At 38.5% G+C, this 13,435-nt stretch overlaps 2 protein-coding genes across 2 annotated transcripts; both read right to left on the reverse strand.

The window, feature by feature from the left end:
* Nucleotides 1-453: 453 nt before the first annotated feature.
* On the reverse strand, nt 454-1,392 carry LOC100668047 (olfactory receptor 2B11-like). Its single transcript, XM_003423696.3, has one exon. It carries the CDS (start codon nt 1,390-1,392, stop codon nt 454-456), a length of 939 nt encoding a protein of 312 aa, XP_003423744.1.
* A 7,951-nt stretch (nt 1,393-9,343) lies between these two features.
* Nucleotides 9,344-10,312, reverse strand: LOC100667761 (olfactory receptor 2B11-like). Its single transcript, XM_003423695.3, has one exon. The coding sequence runs from the start codon at nt 10,310-10,312 to the stop codon at nt 9,344-9,346; it is 969 nt and encodes a 322-aa protein (XP_003423743.3).
* Nucleotides 10,313-13,435: the final 3,123 nt, after the last annotated feature.

The following is a 13,435-nucleotide window of genomic DNA, read 5'->3' on the forward strand; positions in this document are numbered from 1 at the left end:
GTTAAGGAGTGAGCTTCTTGGATCAGGTGGACACTTGAGGCTATATTGGCATCTCCTGCCTGGAGGAGAGATGAGAGGGTAGAGGGGATTAGAAGCTGGTGAAACGGAGATGAAAAGAGAGAGTGGAAGGAGAGAGCGGGCTGTCTCATTAGGGGGAGAGTAATTGGGAGTGTGTAGCAAGGTGTATATGGGTTTTTGTGTGAGAGACTGACTTGATTTGTAGACTTTCACTTAAAGCACAATAAAAATTACAAAAAAAAATGTTGAGATGGGAATTGTTTTGCTATATGTATTTTCACCAAAATTTAAAAAAAGAATGTCGAAAACATGATACATTTTGCAAAAACATTATCTAACATGAAACTTTTGTAATTATGAGGCAAAACTGAATTATTGGTAAAATTTTATATACACCTTCTCTAATTGTTCATTTCATTTGATGTCCACCAACTTTCACCTGGAAGTGAAAATCTTCCTCACCAGGTTGCCTAATGCCCTCTTCACATCTTTATTCCTAAGCGTGTAGATGAAGGGGTTGAGTGTAGGTGTCACCACTCCATAGAAGAGAGCCATGAACTTGGGCTGGTCCCCTGTGATGGAAGAGGCGGGCTGAAGGTACATGCTAATGCCTGGGCCATAAAATAATAAAACTACTATGAGATGTGAAGAACATGTCCCAAAGGCCTTTTTCCTTCCCTCAGAAGACTTAATCTTCAGCATAGCATGCCCAATACAAGCATAGGAAGCAAAAATTAGGCAGAGTGGAAGAGCTAATATAAAAATGCACACCACAAAGAGTGTGAGCCCATTAGCACTCTTTTCACCACAGGCAATCTTTATCAGAACAGGAATCTCACACAGTAAGTGATCCAGTTTGTTGAGACCACAGAGTGGCAACTGTAATGTAACAGTGCCCTCTGAGACAGCATAGGTCATTCCACTCAGCCACACAATGGATACTAGGAGGACACAGATTTGCTGATTCATGATGAGGGTGTAGTGAAGAGGCTTGCAGATGGCCACATAGCGATCCAAGGACATGAGAGCCAGGAGTAGACATTCTGTGCTGCCCATCATGTGGAAGAAATAAAGCTGAACTGCACAGCCCAAGTAGCTGATTGTCTTTTTAGAGCTTCCCAGGTTAAATAACATCTGAGGGACAATGCTTGTGGTATAACACATGTCCAAAAAGGAGAGGTTGGTGAGGAAGAAGTACATGGGGCTGTGGAGACGGGGATCTAATTTGGACACCAGTATGATAGTGATGTTTCCCATCACGGCCATAGGGTATGTTATCAGAAGAATGACAAAGAGAGGAAGCTCCAGCCAAGGACGGTCAGCAAAGCCTAATAGGATAAATTCTTCAGGGCGGCTTTCATTAGTTAGTGCCATTATCTTCAGTTTATTTACTCTATAACAGGAAAATGGTAAGCAAGACACAATGAGTTATGAAATAATAAAACATGATTATGCATTGGTCATACATTCATACAATATGGGGTACAGTAACTTGAAGACAATATATAAGGGTAACATTATTTCCCTTCATGACAGCACAAATGAAGGGCAGTCACTTTAACCGTTCTTAAACTCAATTTCTTCCTGTGTATACAAGATGCCAATAACTATCTCCTTGGGTTGTGGTATCCAAAGAAAAATAGATATGGAAGTGTTTTTGAAACTTCAATGTAGTGATTTTCAACCTTTGGTTTACACAGTAATTGGCTGAGGAGGGTGTTAGAAATGTAGGTTATTGGTTCCTATATCCGGGTGTCTGATAGAGCTGATCTGGTATGGGGTCCAGGAATCACATGGGTCATTTAGAGAAACACTGCTGCAAAGCAGTGTCAGAAAAAGTAAAGGTATTAAGGAATCCACTGGACGGCGCCAACAACAACGTAGTTAAAGGAGGAGGAAAAATCCTGAAAATGTAAGAATCATCAAGACAGCCTTGTCCAGCCCCATGTATTTAGTTGAGTAATTAAGTCATCTGTATGTGGAATACAGCAAGAAAAGAAAGCAGTTTTAGCTTCAATTTTTTAATTATAAATTGAATTTGTTTTCTATGCATTCTTTCTTGCAAAACTATTGAGATTTAAAGTTCATGTATTTGATCTTCCATGAAAAATTTTAGCTAGTTTATGCATTTCGTAGAGATTTTCATTTGTGGAGTGGCTTATTAACCTGTATTATGTAAGAGTTTGGACTCTTGTCAGTGGCTTACTGATTGTTCATAGGTATAAAACATATTTGTAACTCCAGGAAACTGCTCTAAGGAGAAAAGTCTATATCCCACTTCAGACTCAGAGGTGTATTCCAGTCCAGAAATAATTTTAGTTTTTTTAAATTTTTTAGTTAAAAGACACATTGACAGAACAAAATTAACTAGCTGAGTGAAGTAATGGTTTGATATAGATTCATCTGGTAATGAGTTTTTTTGTTACAATATTCTTCCCTTTAAGTGGTGAAATGTGTTTCATGAAATCTCTATTTCTTCAAATGAAGTATATTTGGATGGGAAGTAAAGATATTGCATGAAGCAACAAAATTCTGAGTTGTCCTGTCAATCAATTAGTGTTTTAGGGTTACAGATTACCTTCTGTCTTTGTAATCTAGTGCTGCTGTAACAGAAGTACAACAAGTGGATGGCTTTAACACAGAGAAATTTATTCTCTCACAGAGTAGTAGGCTACAAGGGGGAAGGCTTTGTCTGTTGGCTCTGGAAGAAGATCCTTGTTTGTCGTCAATTTCTACCCAGGCTAGGAGTTTCTCTTCACAGCAACACTGGTTCCAAAGGACACTCTCTTCTCCTGGTGCTGCTTTCTTCATGGTATGATGTCCCTCTGTCTCTCTGCTTGTTATTTCTCTCTTTTATATCTCAAAAGAGATTAGCTTAAGACACTATCTAATCTTGTAGATCCCATCAATATTACTACCACTAATCCATCTCACTAACATCATAGTGATGGGATTTACAACACATAGCAAAATCTCAGAAAATCAAAAAATGGTGGACAATCACACAATACTGGAAATTGTGAACTAGCCAAATTGGTAAACATATTTTTTGGGGACACAATTCAATCTCTGATACCTTCCTAGACCTACCTTCCTAAAAGTACAGTTTTCATAATCTCTTTTGCATTAAATCTCAAAGCCATTCTGCTAGGAATCACACAAAGCTATTTAGAGCTAAGACGTGAATGATGCCCTTTGCTGACACACCATCCTAGGCTAGGAGTATGCAGTAACAGTAACAAAACAAGAACAATAATTCCGTCTAATCCTTAATGATCCTTTATGTTCCACACATTGCAATACACTTTTTATATGCATGAACTCATTTTTTTGGTATCCATATTTCAGGATATTGTTAATCATTGATTCCTATAGCTAATAAGTAGGGAAGCTCTAAACATGAAAAAACAATCAATGCTCTAAATGAGTAGTCAGGTAATGAGACGAAATTTAGAATTTCAAGAGTCCAGAGAAAACATCTGTACTCCAGGGATGTTTCACGAATGAATGCTGTTCCTTACGTATTAATTTGACCTTGACGTTATTAAAAATGTTATATGAACACATTGAATTTAAAAACGTGACTTGGGCTAAGTTATTTATCAGGTGAAAATTCTGTTTAGGTGGGACATGTAGTAAAACCATGAATTTATTTCATTGTTAAAATAATCAATCATTCTAAAAATTCCAATTTACCCACATTATTAAATAATTACAGTATAAGACATCTATTGCCTATTCCTTTTACAACTTTATATTTTTTCTATCATGGTTGTTCTTCAATGTTTTAGAGATTATTTTACATTTGATAGTCCATGAATTCTCTCATAATTAGTTCCATCTAACTCTAATGACAATATTCTTTCAAGTATGCTTTGTAGCTATTTTATTATTTGCATTAGTTGGCAATTTGTTTTATTACTTACCTTATTAAGTATAGTTTTGTTTGTGAATGGTGACCATCTCAAAGTATCCTTCATTTCACTGAAATATTTCCATAAATGGGAAATTTCTCTGAATGTTTCCTTAGAAACAAACACAGCAATAGGTCGGCTTAAACAATGTGATTTAGTCTTGAAGTACATCTAAGCTCTGCAGTTCTATCCCTAAATCTATAACCTTCTCCATGTTTTTCTTATGATGTTTCATTAATTTTAGCTCTTGGATCCCATGACTTTTGAATCTACCACTTCCCATGATTTTCCATCACTATTTTGCTACATGGGGATACATTTACCCATAGCTATTTAAGGTCATATTCATAAAGTACCATGACTCTGTTGCTTTTGACATCTTCTTTGCATCTCCACTCACTTTTTCATTCTAGTCTGTCTTATACATCTTTTTTCATCACACACAGTATTTTATTCATGTTTACAGCACTTTTTAGTTTTGTGTATTGTAAAGGGTCATTACAAGAAACAAAAGCTATGTCTGTGTGACACTAGAACATCTGTATAAAACACAGGGGTGGGTATCCGATCCATCAAATTTTGACCATACATAAAAAAATTCACATGATTAAATGAGAGCTTCATACTTCATTCACTAAATTTGACATCTGTCAAATATAGTGTTTATTAATAGTTCAATAATTGTAAGGTTGGTTTATATAAGAGGGAGGGACAGAGAAAGACTAATTTATCACAATGAGAAAGGGAGTTGCTTCCCAACCCTTCAACTAGGTATTCTCAAAGTTGAAAAAAAGTTCTCTGAAGTGAAATGCTCTTTGCTTTTTATATTTATATTAGGCATTAAGACCTACAAACATCCAAACTTCTTAATGCATTTTAAGAAAAATGTCTTTTTACTCACCTTATTTTGAGACATATCACTCAACAAAGAGCAATTATGAAGGAATGTATTTCAATTTTTGAAAGTTCATAGAAGGAAAATTGTAGTACACAGATAAACACCTAAGACAGTTTCAGAATGTGAGTTTTTAAGCTGATAAAAGGGCACCAAAGAAAAAACACAGTTTAGGAAGATAATAGCAGGTAACATCAAGGATGTCTTGCTGATTTGTTATTTGTATTTTTTTCCTGAGGCCTTTTGAGCATTGTTTTCAAACAAGCCATTTGTCCCTATCCCGGATGGATTAGCAGAGAAAGTTCCTTGGGACAGGGTCCTCTGAAGAAATGCTTCTTGTGTCCAATTAGCTGCCTACTCTCTTGAGGCTGGGAGTAAGTTCTTTTGAGTGTTAGGATTGTTTTGAAATAAACTCAGTCACTTTTCTAAAAAAAAATGATCACTAATTTTAAAAAAGATATAATTAGAGCAGAACGTATTTGAATGAATCATCCAGGGAACTTAAATACAAGCTTCTTCAATATCTTCAGTCATTCTTAGAATATCTCATATAAGATTCAGTTATTTTTATTCATCTTAATAAAATTGCACAAAGATGAGTTGAAAAGGGGAAGAAAAAAATCAGTCAAAGTTAGATCTCTAGAATGAGAGGGTAAGTGGTAGAGATAAGGGATACAGAATAAGTACTTGGTATATACTCTGATGTAGATACAACCACCAAAAAAAGGCAGGAGACTATTGCTGGTGGGAATGCAAATTGGTACAGCCGTTGTAGAAAATAGTGCGGCAGTCCCTCAAAAAACTGAAAATAGAACTACCACATGACCTAGCAAATACACTCCTATATACCCAAAAGACTTGAAAGCAGAGACTCACAGACTTGAACACCAAAGATCATTGCAGCACTTTTCACAAAAGCCAAAAGGTGGAAACAGCCTAAATGACCATCAACAAATGAATGAATAAACAAAATGTGGTACATACATACAATGGAATACTAATCAGCAAGTAGGAGAAACGAAGTCTCGATACATTCTAGAATATGGTTGGAGCTTGAATTAGTCTGAGATAAGTCAACCACAAAAGGACAAATATTGTATAAACCCATTCCTGTCAAATTGATTCAGACTCATAGCAACCCTATGGGACAAAGCAGAATTGCTTCATAGGGTTTCCAAAGAGCAACTGGTGGATTAGAACTGCTGACCTTCTGGTTAGCAGCCAAGCTCTTAACCAATGCACTACCAGGGTTCCAAATATTGTATGACCATACAAGAAAAGGCAAACATATAGAAATCAAAGTTTATTAATGGTTACAAGGGGTGTTTATAGAAAACTGAGTTTCAGTTTACAGTGATGGAAAAATCACAGCCAATTATTGTTAAGTGATGTCGGTAAGTTGTACACCTGTAAAAAGTTGAAATGGCAAAAGTTGTGTGGAAGACATATTTGTAACAATGACAAAAAATGTAGATGGTGAGGCTGCTTACGTGCAACCAAACACTTCATGGGATTTGGTTTCTTGTTTAGGGTCATGGTTTCATGGGACATCCTGTTAATTGTCTTAATAACATGTTTAGTGCTTCTGTTTTACCTCCCAGTTGTTTGCATAATGCCTGGGGTCTTAAAAGCATGAAAGCACTCATCCAAGGCACAACGATGGGTCTGTATTCACCTGGAACAACTGAGGAAGAAGGAGAGTCAGGAATAGAAGGAGGGAATGGACATGTGACTAATTGCCACCGTGTACACCTGCCTTCTTTGCCATGAGACCAGAAGAACTGCAACCATTACTGAACATCTTGATCAAAGATTCTATAGAAAAACCTTGATCAGAAGAGAAAAATACGGGACAGAATTTCAAATTCTAATGGACTCCAGACTTTCTGAAACCTTGGAGGCTGGATGAACCCCTGAAACTATTGCGCTGATATAGTCTTTGAAATGTAAGACAAAAATATTCCATGAAGTCTTAAAACCAAACTATAAAAAAAAATAGCTTAGCTTAACTAGTCAATAATGTCTGCCTTGAGCTTTATGCTCTTTTAAGATCTATCTATATGGGATCAAAGTGACCATAGGAATTCAAAAGATTTGATAGGCAACTTAGGGGGCAGTGAGCTTATGTTAATGGAGGAGGAAAAACTCAGAAAAGGCAGGTGAGAATGGTTGCATAACTTGAAGAATGAAATCAATGTCACTAAATAACACATGTAGAAAATGTTGACTTGGTGTATGTTTTGTTGTGTATATTCTCAATAACACCACCCAAATAAATAAAATTTAATATAAGAAAAAAGGTTTATCATAGGAGGAGTTGAACAGATATTTCCACGTCTTAGGGGAGTTGTTATAAGGAAAAAAATTAGATAATACTTGTGAAATGCTTTACACATCCTAGTACATAAATAAATATTTGTAAGTACTAAAAAAAAAATGAAGAAGAAGCAGGAGAAAGGAAAGGAAGTATATGGGAAGAAGAAAAATCTTTCCCTGAGTAAGTATTAACAAAGCTTAAAATGAAATTATTTTGAAATGAATGCAAGAGAGTGGGGGGGAAGATATTATTCATTAATTTCAATAGTGCTCATATTAGAAAACCAATAATAATGCCCATAAAAGGTACTGGTATAAAAGTAACCACAAGAGCAATAAGTTCAAATCTCCAAATACCACAATGATACCAAATACAGAGAAAAAGCAAACTGACTGCATAATGTAAATTTTTAGATACATTTATGAGTATATACTAAATTTATGAATATATTACACCTATATTCACATATTTATAAATATGTACTAAAATACCACGTGAAAGAACTAAGTCAAAAGTATCTACTGTGTCAACAAACAAAAACTGGACCTAACTTATCTATCTAAAAAAAAAATTTTTTTAGATTATTTAATGAAGCAAAATCCAACTCCATGCTATATCCCAGGTACACACCTAAAACAAAATGTCTTGTTGGGATCTTATTATAAATTAAGTAGAGAAATGCTCAGGTTTGCGGAGCATAAACTCATGTAGTTTATTTCCAAAGTAATCATGGCAAGGCACACAGATAAGACCCACAGACATTCATTCAGATGTGGAGAATCAGGGTAGGGTAAAGTCAGTCCAAAAATTGAAGTCCAAATCTTCAGCCTTCAAGCATTTGTCTTTAATGAGAGGTCCCTGGAAGAACACTTTACCAATGACTTGTCCTTGGAGGAGGTTTCTCATAACTGGGGTTTGAGGTTGGTGGCAGTGGCACTGGCAGGCAGAGTCTCCAGTAGCATCTGTCTCAGTCTTGCGAGATGTCAAAGACTCGATTTATAGAGTCGTTATGCCTATACCTTGCTCTCAGGAGATAAAAGCCTGGGGCTTTTAGTGGGTTAGTTCCTCTGGTCATGCATGATAAGGATCTATCAGAGGATGGCCAGTTCACATTGCATCAGCTTGATTTATGACAAAGGTTCATAATCAGAGGTGCGCACTCTAGGTGTCTAAAATAGATAAACTAAGAGTTATATCACATCATATCACAGTAATGCAGTTTACAACAAGGTAGTTGCTATAATATTAGAAGTTGTTTATGATGAAATTGTCAATGTTAGATTTGTTAACAACTTAGCTTAAATGTTCAAGTTACACATCCCATGTTTCACACATAAGAGATTTGGGATCACTACATTATAAGCATACATCACACTACTTAAAAAAAAAAAAAAGCAGTTGATATTTTACTGTGGGCCAAATATATTTTAATTTATTTTGACAGAGCATCCATGCTGGTGCATACTAGCTGAGTATCAGCCTTGCCTCTAACCATCATCAAAAATAAACACAAAATTACCATATGACTCTACAATTCCACTTCTAGATATATACACACCAAAAAGAAATGAAACCAGGAATGCAAACGGATATTTGTACAACAATGCAATAACGCATTGCAGCATTATTCACAATAGCCAAAGGGCAAAAATAACTCAAATGCCCATCAACAGATGAATGGATTAAAAAAAATTGTGTTGCATTTGTACAATGGAATATTACTCAGACATAGAGAGAAATAAAGTCTTGATACATGTTACAAATGGATGAACCTTGAAAAAATTATGCTGAGTGAAATCAATCGGTCACAAAAAGACAAATATTATGTGATCCTACTTATATGAAACATCTACAACAGACAAATGCATAGAACCAAAGCACATTAGTGGTTACTGGGGGCAGGAGGGCAACAAAAATGGTAGCAACTACTTAGGGGACACTGAGTTTCTGTTAAGGGTGATGAAAATTGGAAATGGAGAGCACTGATGGCTGACAACATGATGAAAACAAATAATGCCAAGTAAAATTTCTTGAAATGGAAAATGTTTTGCTATATATATTTTTACCACAATTAAAAAAAGAAAAAGAATATCACAAATAGGACACATTTTGCAAGAACATCATCTAACATGAAATTTTGGGAATTATGAGACAAAACTGAATTATTAAAGAAAATTTTATATAAACCTACTGTAGTTGTTAAACAATTTCATTTGAAGCCCACCATCTTTCACTTGGACTGAAAATCCTTCTCCTCAGGTTACCTAATGCCCCCTTCACATCCTTATTCCTAAGGGTGTAGATGAAGGGGTTGAGTGCAGGTGTCACCACTCCATAGAAGAGAGCCATGAACTTGGGCTGGTCCCTAGTGATGGAAGAGGAGGGCTGAAGGTACATGCTAATGGCTGGACCATAAAACAAGAAAACTACAATGAGGTGGGAAGAACATGTCCCAAAGGCCTTTCTCCTTCCCTCAGAAGACTTAATCTTCAGCATAGCATGTCCAATACAAGCATAGGAAGCAAGAATTAAGCAGAGTGGAACAGCTAACATAAAAATGCATACAACAGAGAGTGTAAGCTCATTAGCACTCTTTTCACCACAGGCAATCTTTATCAGAACAGGAATCTCACACAGTAAGTGATCCAGTTGGTTGAGACCACAGAGTGGCAACTGTAATGTAACAGTGGCCTCTGAGACAGCATAGGTCATTCCACTCAACCACACAATGGATACTAGGAGGACACAGATTTGCTGATTCATGATGAGGGTGTAGTGAAGAGGCTTGCAGATGGCCACATAACGATCCAAGGACATGAGAGCCAAGAGCAGACATTCTGTGCCACCCATCATGTGGAAGAAATAAAGCTGAACTGCACAGCCCAAGTAGCTGATTGTCTTTTTAGAGCTTCCCAGGTTAAACAACATCTGAGGGACAATGCTTGTGGTATAACACATGTCCAAAAAGGAGAGGTTGGTGAGGAAGAAATACATGGGGCTGTGGAGACGGGGATCTAACTTTGACACCAGAATGATGGCGATGTTTCCCATCATGGCCATAGGGTATGTTATCAGAAGCATAACAAAGAGAGGAAGCTCCATCCAAGGGCGGTCAGTGAACCCTAGTAGAATAAATTCTTCAGAGTGGCTTCCGTTAATTAGTGCCATTATCATCAATTTATTTCATCTGCAGTAGGAAGTGGTAGGGAAGATAAAAAGAGTCATGACCAATGAGCAAACATAATTATGCATTGGTCGTCCATTCATAGAAGATGGTGTACTGTAACTTAGGTGGAAATATCATAAAGCATCTGGTACCAGTTGACTAATTTCTTTTCCTGACCCTGTAAAGGCAGCCACTTTAAACACACAGCCTAAACATTCTCAAAAGAAATTTCTGCCTTTGTAATAAGATGCCAATAACTATCTCCTTAGGTTGTGTTGAGGATTAAAGGAAAAACATACATAAATGTGTTTTGGAATTTCTAAAGCAATGGTTTTCAACTTTGCTTACATAAAATCAACCAAGAAGGGCTGGTCAAATACAGATTATTGTTTCCTCTTTCAGGTGTCTGATAGAGTAGATGTGGCATGAGGCAAAGGAAACAGATGGCTCATTTTCAGAAACTGCTGCAAAGCAGTTTCAAGAAGAGTATAAAGATATTGAGGTAGCAATAGTAGAGGGAGGAGGAGAAATTCTGGAACTATAAAATCATCAAAATAGACTTGTCCAGCCCTACCTACTTTGGAAACCCTGGTGGCGTACTGGTTAAGAGCTATGGCTGCTAACCAAAAGTTCAGCAGTTTGAATCCAGCAACCGCTCCTTGGAAACTCTATGGGGCAGTTCTACTTTGTCTCATAGGGTCACTATGAGTCAGAATCGACTTGACAGCAGCAGGTTACCTAGTTAGTTGAAAAATTTTGCCATCTGTATAGAAGGTAAAGGAGTCCTTGGGTCATGGAATTGGTTAACACGCTTAGCTACTAAACAAAAGTTGGAGGTCTGAGTCTCCCCAGAGGCACCTTGGAAAAAGGGCTAGTGATCTATTTCTAACAAAAACAGTCACTGAGGGCAAGGGCGAAGGTGGGGCGGCAGCGAGTTGGGGGCGCGGAGGAGACAGCATCCAGAGCAATTTTTGAATAACAGAAAAAATTGTGAAAAAAGTACAGCTGTGGAGTTTACACTAACTTTACTCAAAAGAATTTGGTCGGGGGCAGAGCCAAGATGGCAGACTAGGCAGACGCTACCTCGGATCCCTCTTACAACAAAGACACGGAAAAACAAGTGAATCGATCACATACATAACAATCTACGAACCCTGAACAACAAACACAGATTTAGAGACGGAGAACGAACTAATACGGGGAAGCAGCGATTGTTTCCAGAGCCTGGAGCCAGCGTACCAATCAGGTACGGCAAAAGCACAGAGAGCTGCTCCACCCCCCTAAACTAACCCCGGGAGGGAGACCAGCCGGTTCCGCGGGCGGTGTGGGACGCAGCCGGTAGGAGAAGTCCCTGGGAGGCAGTGACTGGTCTTGGAGCAGGAAGAGCAGCGTCCCAGCCAGGGAACCGTCGCGCCGGGATTTGGACTGGACGCAGGTACGGCATAAACACGGAGAGCTGCTCCACCCCCCCGAACTAACCCCGGGAAGGGGCCCAGCCGGGTCGTGCGGGCGGCATGGGACACAGCCGATAGGAGAAGTCCCCGGGAGGCAGCGACTGGTATTGGAGCGGGGAGAACAGCGTCCCAGCCGGGACACTCGGTCACGGCACGAGCACGGGGAGCTGCTCCACCCATCTGAACTAACCCCGGGAGGGGGCCCACTTGGTTCACGGGGGCAGCACGGCCACGCGGCTGGAGGGAAGAGAAGTCCCCGGGAGGCAGTGACTGATTTTGGAGTCGAGAGTGCACCGTCCCAGTAGGGGAGCCTTGACGCTGGGCGTGGGGCTGGAAGTGGAGGATCTGACCGTGACTCCAGCGGGCCAGACACCCCGGGGGCAATCTCCACACAGCCAGCACACATAGGCGACACGCCCGCGGGAATCTCAGATATAATAGTCATTCCAAGCAAGACAAGCAACTCTGGGTATATTCTGACGTGCTACTCTCCTATCTCTCTGTTCCCTCCCCCACCCTCCCCAGGCGGCTTCATTAACATCCGAATAGCCTGAGCCAGAGGGAGAACTCTGATAGGGGTCTGACTGCATTTTTTTTTAGCGGATTTTCTGGAAAAACTAGTTTCCCAGTGATGGCTCGGAGACAACAATCCATATCAAACCACTTAAAGAAGCAGACCATGACAGCTTCTCCAACCCCCCAAACAAAAGAATCAAAATCTTTCCCAAATGAAGATACAATCCTGGAATTATCAGATACAGAATATAAAAAACTAATTTACAGAATGCTTAAAGATATCACAAATGAAATTAGGATAACTGCAGAAAAAGCCAAGGAACACACCGATAAAACTGTTGAAGAACTCAAAAGGATTATTCAAGAACATAGTGGAAAAATTAATAAGTTGCAAGAATCCATAGAGAGACAACATGTAGAAATCCAAAAGATTAACAATAAAATAACAGAATTAGACAATGCAATAGGAAGTCAGAGGAGCAGAATTGAGCAATTCGAATGCAGACTGGGACATCTGGAGGACCAGGGAATCAACACCAACATAGCTGAAAAACAATCAGATAAAAGAATTAAAAAAAATGAAGAAACCCTAAGAATCATGTGGGACTCTATCAAGAAGGATAACCTGCAGATGATTGGAGTCCCAGAACAGGGAGGGGGGACAGAAAACACAGAGAAAATAGTTGAAGAACTCCTGACACAAAACTTCCCTGACATCATGAAAGACGAAAGGATATCTATCCAGGATGCTCATCGAACCCCATTTAAGATTGATCCCAAAAGAAAAACACAAAGACATATTATCATCAAACTCACCAAAACCAAAGATAAAGAGAAAATTTTAAAAGCAGCCAGGGAGAAAAGAAAGGTTTCCTTCAAGGGAGGATCAATAAGAATAAGTTCAGACTACTCAGCAGAAACCATGCAGGCAAGAAGGGAATGGGATGACATATACAGAACACTGAAGGAGAAAAACTGCCAGCCAAGGATCATATATCCAGCAAAACTCTCTCTGAAATATGAAGGCAAAATTAAGATATTTACAGACAAACACAAGTTTAGAGAATTTGCAAAAACCAAACCAAAGCTACAAGAAATACTAAAGGATATTGTTTGGTTGGAAAACCAATAATATCAGATACCAGCACAACACAA

The sequence above is a fragment of the Loxodonta africana genome, chromosome 1 (genome assembly GCF_030014295.1).
Source record: "Loxodonta africana isolate mLoxAfr1 chromosome 1, mLoxAfr1.hap2, whole genome shotgun sequence".
Taxonomy (NCBI): domain Eukaryota; kingdom Metazoa; phylum Chordata; class Mammalia; order Proboscidea; family Elephantidae; genus Loxodonta; species Loxodonta africana.